General features: G+C 39.2%; 1 protein-coding gene across 3 annotated transcripts in view; it reads left to right on the top strand.

Moving 5' to 3' along the window:
* gse1b (Gse1 coiled-coil protein b) overlaps positions 1 to 17,276 on the top strand; it is a 174,372-nt gene that overhangs the window by 146,386 nt on the left and 10,710 nt on the right. For all 3 annotated transcript variants that reach the window (XM_073815714.1, XM_065275759.1, XM_065275760.2), the window contains 6 exons: positions 5,013 to 5,210; positions 9,797 to 10,005; positions 12,713 to 12,879; positions 14,141 to 14,338; positions 14,492 to 14,671; positions 15,785 to 16,050. In XM_073815714.1, the coding sequence (XP_073671815.1) occupies positions 5,013 to 5,210; positions 9,797 to 10,005; positions 12,713 to 12,879; positions 14,141 to 14,338; positions 14,492 to 14,671; positions 15,785 to 16,050 (1,218 nt within the window). The remainder of the gene's footprint in view (positions 1 to 5,012; positions 5,211 to 9,796; positions 10,006 to 12,712; positions 12,880 to 14,140; positions 14,339 to 14,491; positions 14,672 to 15,784; positions 16,051 to 17,276) is intronic.

Raw genomic sequence — 17,276 nt, 5'->3', positions numbered from 1 at the left:
AGTGCAAATTAATATCAGATTGTTCAGTCCCAACTGATGGCCTACAAAAAGGTCTCATTGCCAAGGTGTCAAACAAGACACATCTCATGATGGGTAAAAGCAAAGAGCTGTCTCAGACCTTCGCAACCTAATTGTTGCAAAACATAATGATGGCATTGGTTATAGGAACATTTCTAAGCTTCTGAACGATAAAGTGATTACTGTTGGGACCATAATACTGAAGTGGAAAGACAATCATTTAACCATAAATTTGCCCATTCATCCTTCCTTCAATTATGTGAAGTTTGCCAGTAACATTTGCTGAAAAGCTGCCCCACACCATGATGTTCCCACCCTTCAAATTTTATTGTTGGTATAGTTTTTTTAGGGTGACGTGCGGCAATATCTCCTCCAAACATGGTGTGTATTATGGCATCCATTCCAAACAGTTCAATTTTGCTCTTATCTGACCACACTACATTCTCCCAGTATTTCGTTGGCTTTTTTCCAAACTTTAAACATGCTTCAACATGATTTTTTTCAGCAATAGAGTCTTGCATGGTGAGCGTGCATACAGGCCATGGCGATGGAGTGCATTACTTACAGTTTTCTTTGAGACAACAGTACCTGCTAATTGCAGGTCTTTTTGAAGCTTTCCACAAGTGGTTCTTGGATCTTGGACAACTCTTCTGATTATTCTTTCTGTCAGAAATCTTGCGAGGAGCACTTGCTCGAGGCAAATTGATGGTGAAATGATTGTCTTTCCATACAGTAACCTGATTGAATATGTGTACACACCTTTTTATAATAGGGATTGTGGCAGTTTTCAGAATCAAACAATCACATTCACACTTAAAGCAATAGTTCTTCTTAAAATGAAATGTATATGTTTATCAGCTTACCCCAGGCCATCCAGATGTAGGTGACTTTGTTTCTTCAGTAGAACACAAATGAATATTTTCAACTCCAATCGTTTCAGTCTGTCAGTCGTATAATGCATATGAATGGTAACCAAATCTGAGAGAGTAAAAAACATGCACAGACAAATCTAAATTAAACCCTGCTGCTCATGATAACACATTGATGTCCTAAGACACGAAAGGACCGGTTTGTGCGATAGACCAAACATTATTTACTGCCACCTACTGCATCAGGTGCCCCATATAGCGTATATGCGTCCTCATGCTGTTAATAAATACTATTCAGTTTCTCACACATGTGTTGTCACGAGCCGCAGGGTTTTATTTGGATTTGTCTGTGTGCACCATTAATGAAGTGTGACTGGTCCTAAAGGAGTTTTTTGACATCAGTTTAGTAACATCCAACTGAAAAAGCCATGGGCCACAGCGAGCTTTCTCAGCAGGTACAGGAACTCATAAAAAAATATGAATCAACAGAGGATTACAAAAAATCTCCCAAAACCATGTGTTATAATGTATCATAGTCTGATGAGACCAAAGTTAATCTAGCCGAGTAGCCGTAATGCCAAAATATATATTTAATGCAAAATACCCCACAGCACATCACCAAAGGAACACCATGCCCACAGTAATGCATGGAGGTGGTAGATCATGCTTTGTGGCTGCTTTTCTTCAGAACTGGGACTTTAAGCAGAGTGGATGAAATAATGAATAGATCCAAATACTAGTCAATTATGCTGAAAATTGACAGCAAATTGTTCAAAAGATTGCGTAGTTTCTTTCGTCTTGTTTTACCCAAGTAAATCTCTGCTTCCAAGATGTTAAATAATATACATTGATGAAAATATATTTTAGTGACTGAGGATGAAGCACTGGCCCGAACGGGCAAGTGACAATACTTTTTACTGGCCGAACGTCTCTCACGCTTGCCCCAGGCCTCCGGGCAGTCCTTTATGTTGAGCCCTGCTGATTGATACTTAGACATTAAGATTGCATGTTGTGATCTTAAAGTAATAGTTTAGGGGTGTGCACACTTATGCAACTACATTATTATTTTTTATTATTTTTTACGTCCCTCCCTAAAAGATTTCAGTTTGTTTTTCAATGAAGTTGTACATGGGTCACATTAAAGGTGGGAAAAGTTCTAAAATTATATATTTATCTTACATAACAAAACCCTGCGATTTTAACAGGAATGTGTATCCTTTTTATATCCACTATTTATATGTTGTTCTATTTGTGTGTAAAGTTTTTTTTTATAATAAGTGAAGTTTAGTGTTTAGTGCACTGATCATGTCAGGCTCATTTTGGATAATGAACTTTATTGTTAAGTTGTTAAACACCCTGCCTATATTAGATATCTTTGTCATGTCATTATAAGTGTTTGACAAGCAACTGGATTGGTGGACAAAAAACTGAATCTGAATAGCACACAAGCTCTCTCGAGGTAAAGCATGCAGTGTGCAACTATGATGCTAATAATAATAGCATAATAATTATCTAAAATATGGGCAAACAAGCCAACTATCGTCAGGAAGGCTGTGTATGTGTTATGTAAGAGATGAAGTGGTGAAGGAGATGAGGGTCTGCCTGACTGTAAATGACAGATGCTTTGCCAAAGTAGGAGTACGCTTATCAAAACACAAGGATAGTGGATAGCTCCATACTGCAGATGTGACTGCATTAACAAGCTGATAGGCAAATCTTTTGCTGGTTAAAGATTAAACGGCCTCTAGGGCAGCACAGCTCTTATCTCTGCAGTAGGCCACAGCATAGCGGAGCCACTGGGATTAGTGCCTGCGAGTCTGTGTGTGTGTGTGTGTGTGTGTGTTTACAAATGGTCAGTGGACTGCTCAGTGCTCCCAGACAAGAGTCATTTTGTGCTTTGTTATGCTGTGATTGTGTTAAACCCCAGCCTGTCCTGTCTGACCATCAGCAGCGCATTACAAGAAAATATTAGAAATAGGTTGTGAGGATCTACAGCGTGTCTGTGTTGAAGACATCGCCCTCTACTGAAAAAACAGAGTAACATGTATGTTCTGCTGATAACTTAAAACATAGAGGAAGTGAATAAAGTCAGGAGCAGATTACGAACTGTCTACATTTAAGAATAATTCAGATATAAGTATATTCTTTTTGTACACTAGCTTAATATACACAGATTCTTATACACTGCAGGAGAATAGTGGTTGGTTGAGTGGTTAGGTAGGTACTGTTTTCTTATTTAAATCATTTCTTTATTTCTTTGTCATGCAATAGAATGTTTGAGCATGACACCAACATGACGGTGAGGTGTCTTTAATGTTATGAAGTCATGTGCAATCCTGTTCTTTATTATACATCAGTGATCAGTGGACTTTTGACGCTTTGCAAGGTTGCACAGTTTATCGGAAAACTAATCGGGATTACAATTACAGCTGTCCATTTGTGCTCATTTCTGCCCGTTTCATCAGTATGTTTGGGAACCAAATCCAGTGGTGATTCAGAGATTTTAAGATTGATAAGTTGACGTGTCCTTTAGCCATTTTTACTAAAAACGTAACTCTCATAATTATGTGTTATTTACATTATATTATTAAGTTTTGAATGTTTAGGATTTACCATGCAGTTGCTTCACAGAAACATTTAAAACTTAAGCGTAAAATCTATTAATCGGCAATAATAATAATAATTGCAATTGCAATATCAAGGTGAATAACGGGCAGCTTGTGATTATCGTGCGGCTCTATTGCTTTGTTTATAGGAGTGGCTTGATATATGTCATCTGCTGACATTTTTGATTAGTTTGAAATGGGACAGTCTGTTTGCACCACAGTGATGGGTTCTGTATTTTGTTTATTTTTGCAATGCCAAATCCATTTTCAACAGTCCAATGAGCTTTTGATCATTATCAAGTGTGTGTGTATATGCAGTACATTACAACTGTGTTGAGTTGAACCCCTGTTATAAGTCCCGCCCTCTTTCGCTCTGTTGTGTGCGCCAGCAGGAGGAAGGTCTAGTCTTCTGTTTAACCCTTCACACATCATAACTCTGTGTCATCAGGTTTACATGATAAACCCATCGGTTTAGCTTTCATAAGCTTATTTATTTTTTTAATCTGATAGCATTGGTCTAAGTAGTAGTTTGGTGTTAACCTATATGAAAACTCTGATGCTAGTGGCTCAAATATTGCATGCATCATCATGTTTGCTGTAGTGTAAATCATGGCAGTGAGTGTGTGTTTGATCATGTAGGAGACCAGACACAAAAACATGTGCCATTAGAGGCAGAGAAGAGCAGCGGACGGGCATGTCAGAACATGGCAACGCCTCTGCCTTTTCAATTCAGTTTGTTTATTTGTCACATACACAGTCATCCATACAGGATACAACTTGCAGTGTAATGTAGGTAAGCGACCAGAAGGCCGTTCAAACATGCGGCGCTATCTGTAAATCTTACATCTCACCTCAACACAGCCTAAGAGAAAGGCGAGTAGTTACCCTCCTCCTACGCTTTCTGGCTTTTATCTGAAACGGGCAGACCAATTATGGGTGGAGAGGGGGAAGGTCACGTGACATCACAGCAGCTGCTACAAGAGAGAGAGAGAAAGTGTGTGTGTGTTGCTTTGTTAGATAAGCTTCGATTGCTCTGTGAAAGAGTGACGGTGTGTGAGAGAGATGGTTTGCTGAAGGATGATGGACACACTCCAGTGAGACAGATGGGATGAATATGATGTATTCAAGTTCCTATGCATTCAGTCACAATACTAAAAATGTGGGCCTTATATGCTAAACAAGTAAAGTAAATCAATATTAAATTGATAAGTAAGTAATTTATTAATAGATGACTGAACGCATAAAACTAAAATGGTGTTTTAATTATTCATTTGACAACCCTTAAAACTTACGGTCCTTAAAACCAGTCTGTTCCTGCCTTGCTTTTGTGAGCTTTTGCTTTATCTTATTAACCCTTAAATGATCTTAACTGCCCATGTACATGGTTGAGGTTTCACACTAATAATTCAGTCACCATAATATTAGTTTTTCTGGTAGATTTATGGTAAATTACTGTGTGAAATTTGTGTCTTGTTTATTGTTAGTTACATTGACCTCCTTCTCTTTGTGTCTTGTTTAGGCATGAGCCATGAGCCAAAGTCACCATCATTAGGCATGATTTCCACGGCAACCCGCACCACAGCGACTGTCAGCCCCCTCACCTCGTCTCCCCTAAACGGATCGGTTGTGCCCAATGGCAGCCCTGCGTCTCAGTCCACACATTCCGGATTCGCCGCTGCCCTCCGCAAGCTAGCCAAACAAGCAGAGGAACCTCGAGGTGAGCAGTGAGCCGCAAACATTTGACCCCTGATTCAGCACATTGTGATCTTATAGTGTTTCTTTAGTGAATTTACACATTGGACTGCTGGTCACGATCAGAGATCCGCTCTAACAGAGGTTGGTGTTGTCCATGGTATCCTATCAGCAGGGTCAGTAGGTCATGGTTCCCATGGTCGTCATGCATATTTTGGGGAAAAGGAATGCGCTGCTTTTGAAGGAACTAGTGCTGTGTGATATGATGTAGTATGCAGCAATATAGCTTTTACATGATTAATTATACCATGGGATATATGTTTGCAGGGCTGTTAGTGAAAAGGATGTCATAAATGTGAAGGGGTATGTCATGAACTTGTTGTTAAGGGCTGTAAAGTAGTAAAGGAGTAGTTTATTTCTTTGTGGTTGTGCATCTGTGATCATAGGTTATGTACGTAGTGACTGAACACAGCTTTTCTTATAAAAAAAGAAGAGTCAAGTATCTGTTTTGTGGTATTAGGCATATGCCAGTTAACTTTTGAATGCACATGCGCGCACATAAACACAGTGTCACCGTTATGCTCGCTTATGTGTTTGTAGACAGCGTCTCAGCAGGAAAGCAATCCTTAAGCATCGGATAGGAGCCGGTATGTCCTGTCTCCTAGTGAGAGTGCCCAGCCGACTCAGGACAAGCTCTTCACAGAGGCACCAGCACCCTGCTGAGAACAAAAATGTTTTCTTCAGTCATAAACCCACACAACCTCGTTGAGCTGTCTCAGGGTGTACTCACATTATGTGAAACGTATCGTCTGGCTAGTGTGACCGTTCTGTACTGTACCAGGGTGCGGTGCGATGATATACAGCACAGATACATACAGCCGTGTGTGACCGCATCCCAAACGAATCTAGATAACAGAGGTGTGTTTGTCATCATGTGTGCCTCGCGGACCAATCGGTTTCTGATATTAAAGCAGCACAAGAGTGATTGAAGATCAATATTTAATGTTACTTACCTTACTTATAAGGTAAATGGCTGTGTAATAAGTGGGATCATGTACAGGCAGCCAATTGTCAATGAAGGAGTGTCTCTGTAAGATGAAAAAATGGGTTTTATGTGAAAGCTTCTTGCAGAGATAGACATTCGGGGTTTACATTTTTAAAACTCTGGCCATTATTAACGACTTAACAAGATATTCACAAGCAGCCCTACTGCACTTTTTCTATTTTAATTTGCAATGTAAACTTTGGTTTGTTGGTTTACATGGCAGTTATACTGGCTCTGTGGTCATTTATGTTAATTGTTATGTGATGCCTATGTCACTGTTTTTTTATTGTGTCTCTTTTTGGCTTGTCTGTGGGTGGCATTTAAAAACAGACAGTTAACACATTCTATGATTAGCTGACTCACAATTATATAAACTGTTCTAGAAAAGCCTCTACGCTGCTTCTACCTAAATTATCTCCAGTGCAGACATCTGTGGGTGGACAGCAGGGTCAAACTGGGCTGATGCAGAGACACAACAGTTAGACCGTCTGATCAAGAGACACTACAGTGTTCACTTGTAGTCTATCCAGCCGTTCATTTGTAGTTTATGAGAAGCGAAATATGTTAAAGCAAGTATCTCCCTTTGCATTGAACTATGAGCAGTGTAACTTTGCAGATGTTGTTTATGCTCAAACATCAACATGACACACTTACTGAAGTTAAAAAAGTTAAATAATAATTAAGGAGCCCTTTTATGAACAGAAGCTTTTTTCTATTTGTCTTCTAGTTTTACCGTACAACTGTGATTTCTTTTGGGACCACTGTTTTCAAAGATTTAATGAAACATAAACAATAGCAATATACACAGAAACAAAAATAAATATACCTAAATAAAGAGGAAAAAATAAAATCCTAGTTTATGACGTGAGGTAAGGTAAATGGACCATTAAATCTGAAATCTGATTTGCATGCAAGCTATATATAATTTTATTGAAGAGTGGTTTTACATTTGTTTTGGGGGTGCTTAACACGAAAGTCGCAAGTTCGATTCTCAATGCCAGCAGGAAGCTGTGGTGCTCTTAGGCAAGGGACCTTTCCTCCAGTTGCTCCCCGGGTGCTGCTGTGTGTGAGTGTGAGTGTGAGTGTGTGTCTTCACTACTCACTGGTTGAGTTAAATACAGAGGTCCCATTCCACTTTCAATAAGAAACCTTAATAATTTTGCAACACATTTTTTGTAGTTGTTTTAGTTTTTCACTTTAAAAGGAAGAATAGGGTTGGTATTAGGGTTGTTATGGTATACCGGTATACCATGATATTAACATATACGATTATCATACCGAAAACATTTGCTTAATAAAATAAATAAAATGTGAGATCTCACCTGCGCTGCTGCACATATGCAACTTCATTCCACATGACTGCTATATGCCACTCGTTTATGTACAGCAGAGAAAATGTCAAAGACAGAGACTACAAATTCTAACCTCTATCGCCCGCCGGAAAGAAAAGTTAAAATCTGTAGTATGGGAATACTTTGGGTATCCAAAAAACAGGCGCGGGGTTGACCTTTAAGGTGGATATCCAGTTTGCAAGAAATGTATACGAAGAGTGGCTGCAAAAGGAGGAAATACGTTGAACATGTGCTACCATATTCGCGAACACATCCCTCTGTGCAGATAAAGGTGTGTTTTGTTTATAATTTAAAGAAGTATTATTTCTGTGATGCAGAGGGAATCCCGAAATCCAGGTCATAAATCGGAAACGGATGTGTGTTTAATTTTCGCCCTATCTGTTTTCGGACAACCAGCTTTTATATAAATGCACATCTGAAGGGAACTGTCTTGAGAAAAGGCTCGATGGCATTTTCTTTTCGTTTAATCTCAGTACAATGCCTGATAAAGCGCTATTTATAAGCACACATGTCTGCTTTGTTTACATGTTAACGCTGGTAACTTTCTCTCGCGTGCGCTCTCGCTCTCAGTCTCATTCTTTTAAAACACCAAAGCCCATTTAAGTGATTTATATTACAAGTAAATTTTAAGTAGATTTTTACTTCAATATCTAAAGAGAAATACGTTCAAATGAGAGATGCAGCTTTATTTTGTCTTTATTATTATTTGTTTTTTAATTTTCAAAAAAAAAGTTTGATATAATAAACCAAATGTTCAACCAAAAAACATAAATGTTTTCATTCATTTAAGGGTCATTATAGCTGATGATTGTAATAATAATAGTAATTATGATGATTTAATACCATATACCTTGAAACTGTGAACACCGTGATAGTTTCTGAGACGATAATCATAGAGTGAAAATCTCATACCGTTACAACCCTAGTTGGGATTTTAATCCAAATGGTTGTGATATCTAAAATTTCATCTAGTGAAGTGTCTTTTGCAGTAACGGCATATGGACGCATGGTGAGTTCTGTTTTCACACCAGCTGTGAAGCGGGGCTGTTTAATTAAATGCTGATGATGCTGTTCTAATGCAGACTGGTGTGTGTGTTTGTGTGTGTGTGTGTGTGTGTGTGTGTGTGTGTGTGTGTGTGTGTGTGTGTGTGTGTGTGTGTGTGTGTGTGTGTGTGTGTGTGTGTGTGTGTGTGTGTGTTTAAAGGGATGGGATGTTGTATGCGTGTATCTGTGTATTTTGAGGGGTGTGCGTGTGTAAAGGGGCAGGATGTAGTATATGTTTATTCCTGTGTACTTCAAGGTATGTGTATTTGTGGAGTGATGTGATGTTGTATACACGTGTCTGTGTATTTTGAGGTGTGTGTGTGGGCAGAGGTGGCTTCATAGAGGAAACCGCAGAGAACACAGAGATGCACATTAATCACATAGACACGCACTCAGTCTGTGTGCAGTGTAAAAATATGTTAATTTCTGTGGCATTTAGAGCATGACAGGAAGTGTTGGGGCCTCTCATCTTTATATGGATATGGCTTCCTCTGAGAACAGCTTGCAAAGACATATCACACTGATTAGATTTGAATATCATTAGCATGTCATAGAACACACCAGTTTGCAGGGACTCAGATGGTGTGTCAGGCCCATCTGCCCTGTGTGCATGTGGTTCAGTAGGCCTGAGGTTCATAGAAAAGACCTGTGTGTGTGTGTGTGTGTGTGTGTGTGTGTGTGTGTGACATGGAGCCTTTGAAGCTGCATTGAAACTCTAAACTGTTGAGGTCCATTATATGGAGAAAAATCCTGGAATGTTTTCCTTAAAAAAATTAATTTCTTCTAGTTGAACAAAAAAAACATAAACATCTTGGATGACATTGGGGTGAGTAAATGAAAAGTGAAGTAATCCTTTAAAGATATCAAGCTTATTTTTCACAGAATGTTTTTTTTTAAGAAAACAGTAAATCACAAAAAATGAAGACTTTAGCTGGGTGTTTACAGGGATGTTCACAAATGTTCATTCTGCTCTTTTACTAGAGTGATGGCTTTAAAAATCCCATTTAATTTGTTATATTTTTCATCTTGTGTTTGCCAGGAGAGGTCATGCAGGTTTAGGACAATATATTTGCATGTTCATTTAAAGATGCATGATCCAAGACCTTTGTTTGAACAATATCCTGAGGTAAATGAATGCATGACTCACTGTCTGTTTTCTGTATTCAACAGTGTCATCCATTAGCAGCGAATCTTCTCCTGTCTCATCCCCGGCCACTAACCACAGCTCACCGGTCAGTACGCCGAAGCGTGGCCCCATGGGTCCAGTTATAGTGCCTCCCGGGGGTCACAGTGTACCCAGTACCCCACCTGTGGTTACCATCGCTCCCACCAAAACTGTCAACGGCATGTGGAGAAGTGAGGGCCGACCTGTTCGAGAGGTAAATCACAGAAACACACATAAAAGCCAGGTACCAAACTAAAGCTTTATTTAATTACATCTGCAGTCGCTCACATGTGCACAAACACACACACACTTTACATTGACTTGTATGTTTGACACAATTGCGTGCAGCTTTTAAATAAGCGTGTCTGTAGGCGTGTCTGTGTGTGCTTGGATTAAAGGTTATGGTCACCCTCCTATCCATGTTTTGTATTGCCAGTGGCCACTTCTACACTCGTCCTGACAGACTGCTGTTTATTATTTATAGAAATCATGTTGGCTCTCATCCAGGGGACCTGATCTGCCCCTTATTTTCACTGACAAATCATGGCAAACAGTGTGTTTTAATACAAGTATTACACTAACATTCAACATAATGTATTGTCAGGGTTTGAAAGTGATCACTGGGTGTTACTGAATGCTCTGCCTGCTATTTTGTTATGTTTCATGATTGACACACACACACACAGATGCTGGAGAGTTTCGGCTGGGCAGCAGCACCGCATGTTCAAATGAATTGCTTTAATGCAGGCCCTGCTGTGTCTTAATGTCGCAAACAAAAGTCTTTTTACTGGCTCTGAGAAATGAACTAAGAAAAACTTGTGAAAGTGAAAATATTGGTCTCTAAAGTTAAATTAAAGGAAATAAATATAGATTTTGATCATTGTTTTGTTGGATTGGAGGTTTGTGTTTGAACACTTCCCTTCTCTGACATCACAGTTTATAATGTCTCGCTCCACTTTATTATGGCCCACTCAATTTCTCCCGTCATAATGGCCTTCAATCCATTACAACACTATATAAGACATTTAAAATTACATTTGTCTGTCTTTCGTAATAAGCGAATTAAATTAAACACAAACAACATTACAACAATATTCAAACACAACAATACTCAAAAATAAATATAAAACAGACATGTTCTTATTATAATACATGTAAAAAATCAATTTGATTATAGTTGGTTGCTATAGTTGTTTAGGGTTATGCTATTTTGGGCAAAACCTTCGTTGCAAACCTTTATTTAACTGAACAAAATCACTTTCACTTTGAAAATGATACGCTGGCAAATGCGGGCGTCTCTTTTATCATAAACCCTTTAGACGGGTCTGCAGCAGGCACTTATTTTGACAAGATGCGCCAAAGACATATTTTGAAATTATGAACCACACACATGATGGGCTACATACATGTTGTGATGAACTTCACATTGTGCACCCTTGAAAAAAGAAGTCACCTGCCGCCACTGATAATACGTCGCCGATAACTATTCTAAATCGCACAGCCGATAGTATTCACAGCTATTTCATGTACTACGGCTTTTGATGAGTAAGTCCTTATCGATCTGAAATAACTATTAGTTTGATCATTTGAAAAAGCAACACTCGTCATACATAATCATTATAAATATTCTTTATTATCATGAAAATACCTGAAAAGATTTGAAGAACAGCAATTTAAATATATCCTTAAGACATTTCCTGGAGCTGCGTGTCATAGCTATATGTGTATGGTTCTTCTCGTGTAGTCAAATCGTTTTGTGCAGCATTTAGTGCAAATATGTTTATCTTTAACGCCTTACGCCGCCTACCATGAAGAGCTGTGTCCGCAGAACGGGCATGATTTTGAATGCACGTGCAAAGGGGCGCGTGGTTATCCAACCCTACTCCTGGTGAACTACCATCTTGCTGATTTTAGCTCCAACCCCAATCAAACCCAGATGAAGCAGCTAATCAAGGTGTTCAGGGTTTCTTGATAATTGCAGACAGGTGTATTGGAGCTGGGTTGGAACTGAAATCTGCAGGACGTGGCTCACCAGGAGCAGGGTTGGAGACACCTGCACTAGTGTATAGCTATTATCAGCAGTCTCCCAGTAAGCAAGCCTACAGGCCAGCAGCAATTTATGTATGGATAGATTTTAACCTCACACATTACCTAGGATAATTTTGGATAGACTTTTGCTGTCACCAGCATATAGTTAAGAAATACTGACACAAAGATATTTCGCCCTGGGGCTGTGTAGAGCTGCTAGTATAATGCAGTCAGTGACCAGCAGAGGGTGTAAAGTTTACTTTCTCTCTACACGGTTTATCATAGTACATATAGCGCTTGTCCATTGCATAGTACACCACGGTTTGGTTTAGTTTGGGTCGGGTCAGCTTACTTTTGGAAGCTTTTCCATTGGGTGCAGTACGTAGTACCCAATACTTTTTTTCGTACCACCTCTGTTGGGGTTCCAAGTGACCCGAGCTGATACCAAAAGTGACAGCAGTATGCAGCGCAATAACGACACGCCTATAATACTTCCCACTGCGAAGTGATACCAAACTCGATGGAAAAGCTAACCACGCCAAAGTGAGGTGAGCTGACCCGACCCAAACTAAACTAAACCAAACCGTGGGGTACTATGCAATGGAAAAGCGGCAATAGTGTCTTCTGTTAGTGAGAGGAATTTTGGTGTGAATAGTGATAGAAATTGTAAAAAAAAAGTAATACTTTTAAATGTGATAGAGCTGCCAATTTCTAAGATTTCTTCTTATAATAAAGAGTTAAGTCAAAACATCTTTTAAACCATTTTGGAGTTGATCATTTACATGTTTGCATTTGGAAAATGCTTTTGTTCCTAAAATTAAAATAACGGGACTTTTGACAATGCACAGTGTTTTTTTAAGACAAAGTTTTAACATAGACTGTCATCTGTTTAGGCTGAGTCTGGGAATCGTGGCATCAGACAGGACCGGCTAAATTCAGAGGCTTCTGCTACCCAAGAGAAAGGGGGTCCCACAGTCCCAGCCCACCTGATCGGAAACCCTTATGCATTTGCCCTAACCCCTGCGTCTGTGATGCAAGACTCACGCTTCCAGCCTCTAAAGTAAGTTTTGCTTTCCCCACACTGTCCAAGAATGCATACAACAGTGTTACCGTTACTACAGTTAGTATAATAACAATAACATATCTTGACCTCTGTTAAACTGCAAAACCAATGTCACTCACAATTCAGCAGAATCAAATTGGCCTCTGTGTCTGTTTTCCGACCTTTCTGCTCTCTTAACATCTCTCCTGTTCATGTAAGTCCTAGCCTCTGTCTGATCATGATTTCTTTCATTATAACCCTTGTTTATCCAGTAATACTGTGTCTCTTTTCCATTTTTGTACATAAACACATTAGCCATCTCTCTTTCTGAAGTCAAATGTCCCATTGTTGTTTTGGCGTTTCCTGGAAATTGTTTATCCTAGCTTTAATCACCAAATGAAATTTAAAGGGCACCTATTATTTGTCTGTACCTTTAAATGAAAATGAGCTACTGCTCATCATTTCATTAGCAAAAGAGACATTGAACAGTTAAAATAGATCTGATTCCTGTGAACACAGTCTGAGACGGCTCACTTTGAGATATGGTGGACAGCGTTCAACTTGCTGAGGGGCGGAAACTATGGTTTGTTAGTAAGTGGCTGTGGGTGGGGCTTTATCAGTGTGACATCACATTTACAAGAGAATTAAAACATTAAAATGTCTAATGATGCCATAATTTACTTACCCTTATAGCATCCTGGGCGTATTTAACTAGATTTCTTCCGTTGAGCACTGTTAGAGTTCTATTAAATAATATCCTGGCTCTTCCTCACTTTGGAAAGTATTGAATAGTGGCTGATTTTTTATTAAAACATCCAGCTATCAAGTATACTGTGAGTTTATATATGTCTTCTGATGCACAATGATACGTTTGTGAGAGAAAACTATTTGAATTTAAGCTAGTTTAGAGATCAATTAGTCAGGCTTGAATGTAAACAGCACTGTAAGATTATGTAGACTCTAAAATTGTGGCAGACAGGCTCAGTCTCTACCAAATAAAAGACGATCATTGGTTCTTGTGTGTCTCATTAAATATATTATTTTTATAAATATTATTTGCTTTGCTTGTTTGTTGCCATTGTGGTGATTTTATGTTCCTGGTACTCTGAGATCAACAATATCAACAGCTGCTCTGGTTCTGATTGGCTAACAAGAGAATCTGACCATAACTCTTAAATCACCTTTAAATTTTGAACAAGCTTGTTAAAGCCAAGGCTTTTCTTTTCTTGGTGTTACTAGCTCTGTTCCACTGACGTCTGATTTTTTGTCTCTTTGTTAGTTTGCCCCGTCAGATGCCCCATGCTGTGCCTCCAACCGGTGTTCCAGAGGAGTACCTGAGAGGTTTCCGTCCATATGCCACGGCGGAAGAGCTTCGCATGCCCTCATTGCCACTGGGACTGGATCCTACCGCTGCTGCCGCGGCCGCCGCATATTACCACCCCGGATATCTGCCCCACCCCTCCTTCTCACACTACAGGTGCACAAACACAAAAGAATAAGGACAGAATTAAATGACAGAAAGGGTCAACTGTCCTTTTCAACATTTACATAATGATAAAAATAATGCACGTCTTTAAATTACATGATTTTTAATGACACACTGAATTTGATGTCTTTCTTTGTCTCTCAGAATGGATGATCCATTCTGTCTGTCAGCGCTGAGATCGCCATTTTATCCACTTTCTGGAGGGGGTGCTCTTCCACCTCTACACCCTTCTGCAGTGCACATGCACCTGCCAGGGGTCCGTTATCCTGGAGACATCAGCCACCCGACGTTATCCAGCCTGCAGTCCGAACGCCTGTCAGAGAGGTGTGTAACAGCACAGATTACACAAACAAGTGCCATGGTAGTGTTTGGAGTAGCATGTCCATACAAAAAATAATTGCTAAACACATACAGACATCTCAGTGTGCACTATAGACGGTTTCAGCAGTAACAACATAAACAAGCGGCTGTCGTGGTCTGCATGTAACTTCCGGTAAACTCTGCTAAGAATAAATAACAAAAAAGGACTTTAAACATAGTTTATTTATATAACAAGCAAAAAAACAACGTGTAGATTACCTACGAAACCAAAACATTTGTTATTTTCGACAAGCCATTTGTTCAAGAGATCAGTTTAGCAACTAGTCAGACCATTAAAAAAATGAAACCGGAAGTAAAGTTCGGATCCAGACTTGCATCGCATCAGCGCACATGCGTCCGATGAAACCGTCTATACTGTACATATATTGTAAACAAATCCAGACATACACAGTTTAAATTTGCAACTCATCTAGTTAATATGGGATTGTCCCTGAATCAACATGTCACACAACATATTTTGTAAAACTGTTGGTCTAAGAATGTTTTTTCTTTCTCACCACCGGTAGCACGCATAATCATGACATGCACATCGGTTTTGCGCTTCATACTTCCAAATGCAGCCTACGTCAGACAATGAGTAGGCAAAGCCAATCCTAAAGCAATATGGGTTAGAGAGGCGGGACTTAAGAAAGACAAAGAGAATCCCATTAGCGACTTGGGTTACAGAGACGGGACTCATTGCGGAGAACGAGATCTGTTAACGGTTTGTGTACCACAGACTACATTATTTTTACAGAACGCGGTTGTGAAAAATGATCACTGGGTAAATAAATGTTAAATAAAATAAGTAATGAATAAAAACACAAGGCACATATGGTCATCAGTGGTTTTATATATATATGTATAATTGTTTGGTCAAAGATTTTGCTGTGGACAATTCATATCCTACCTGGATATTGGTAGGGACAATTCCCTAGCCTCCCTACCCAAATCGACGCCCCTGTGGCAGTGTATTTTACAGTAACATCTGGTAGCACCACACTACTCTTCTAGAAACACGTCTGAAGCGCATATCTATGTTATTCCCGAACAAACCGAGTATCTGTGTTTCCACAGACTCCAGATGGAGGATGAGCTGCGACAGAGAGAGAGAGAGCGCGAGAGAGAGCGCGAACGAGAGGCTGAACGAGAGAAAGATCGTGAACGAGAGAGGGAGAGAGAGAAAGAGCTGGAGCGAGAAAGGGAGCGGGAAAGAGAACGTGAGAGAGAACTGGAGCGCCAGAAGGAGAGGGTGGCACGAGAGAAGGCAATGGAGAGCCAGTATCTGGACATGCATGCAATAAGGGCATCGACAGACGACAGAGTCACTGCTAACAGAGCCGGTACGTCACAACCCTCATGTGCCTTTAGTTGAACTACTTGCAGCTGATGCAGACTGTGATTAAAATGCTAATATAGTGTCAAAACAAAACGGATCATCTTGGATTTCTTGTTAAAGTGTATTCAAAAAGTCCCAGCCATGTTTCACATCAAAATCAACAACGGAAAAGAAGCTGTTAATTAAGCGTTAAAGAATATGAAGAGTTGGTTCCAAAACGCAATAAACGCCATTTTTGAAAAAAATTTGTTACTGCCAGAATCAGTATTATATCAGGTCGGTATTATAAAGTAAATTCTTAATTTTCGCAAAATCCAACATCCGCTGCGTTATTCCGTCATCTTTTTTCCCAAAACGCAATAAACGCCACTCCTCCTTTTTTACAGAACGCAATAAATCCGTTCCAGAAATTAGTCCTAGTTTTCCTCATCTACTTTGTACTTCGTGATCAACAAACAAACAAAAACAAAATAATACTTAATAGCATTGATAAACCTGTGGTGGTTTTCTGTGACGGGAAAGAAACGTAAGTCATCAACATCTAATAATTTACGCAACAGGCACCCCTATGAGACGGGTGCTTGTTTGCCCGGGCCGACAGCATCAAGTTTCTGTCATGATAACACATTGACACCAGGGGATCTTATGAAAAACTTTGCATAATTTTACTCAAAGTCAACGAAAATCGAGCAGGACCAAAACATTTAACAGCTGATCGCTGTGAAAAACGTTAAGCGACGACGTCAAGTATAGCCGCAGCAATGACAGTGTTCTTAATATGACAAAGTAAGTGTTTTGATTAATGACATTAATGTTTATATATTTAATTAGTGTGTACAACTAGTCAACTAAACGAATATAACATGGCAAAGATGAATGCACATTTATATAGGCTATTGATTCAATAGATTTATAGCATTTTGAATAAAAACTTGTCATGGATTTATTGCATTTTGTAGAAAAAATCTTTGAAAATCAAGTTATGGATTTGAATTTTTTATGTTTTTATAACCTAAAGATGCTATGTGAAAGTTTGTAACAGAAAATAGTGGTTTTCATCTTGACACTTTCTTGGTATAGAAAACACGTTTTTACCGAAATTTGTCAAAATGGATTTATTGCGTTTTGGAACCAAACTCTTCATATATAGCCGCCTTTTTTAGCCGACATTATTGTTTATGGATATGTATTTAACTGTAGACATCAGTAATTTTTGTAATACTAAACAAT

This window comes from Paramisgurnus dabryanus, chromosome 9, assembly GCF_030506205.2.
Source record: "Paramisgurnus dabryanus chromosome 9, PD_genome_1.1, whole genome shotgun sequence".
Taxonomy (NCBI): Eukaryota; Metazoa; Chordata; class Actinopteri; order Cypriniformes; family Cobitidae; genus Paramisgurnus; species Paramisgurnus dabryanus.
The sequence above is the reverse complement of the archived record's forward strand: the minus strand, read 5'-3'. Positions and strand labels throughout refer to the sequence as shown.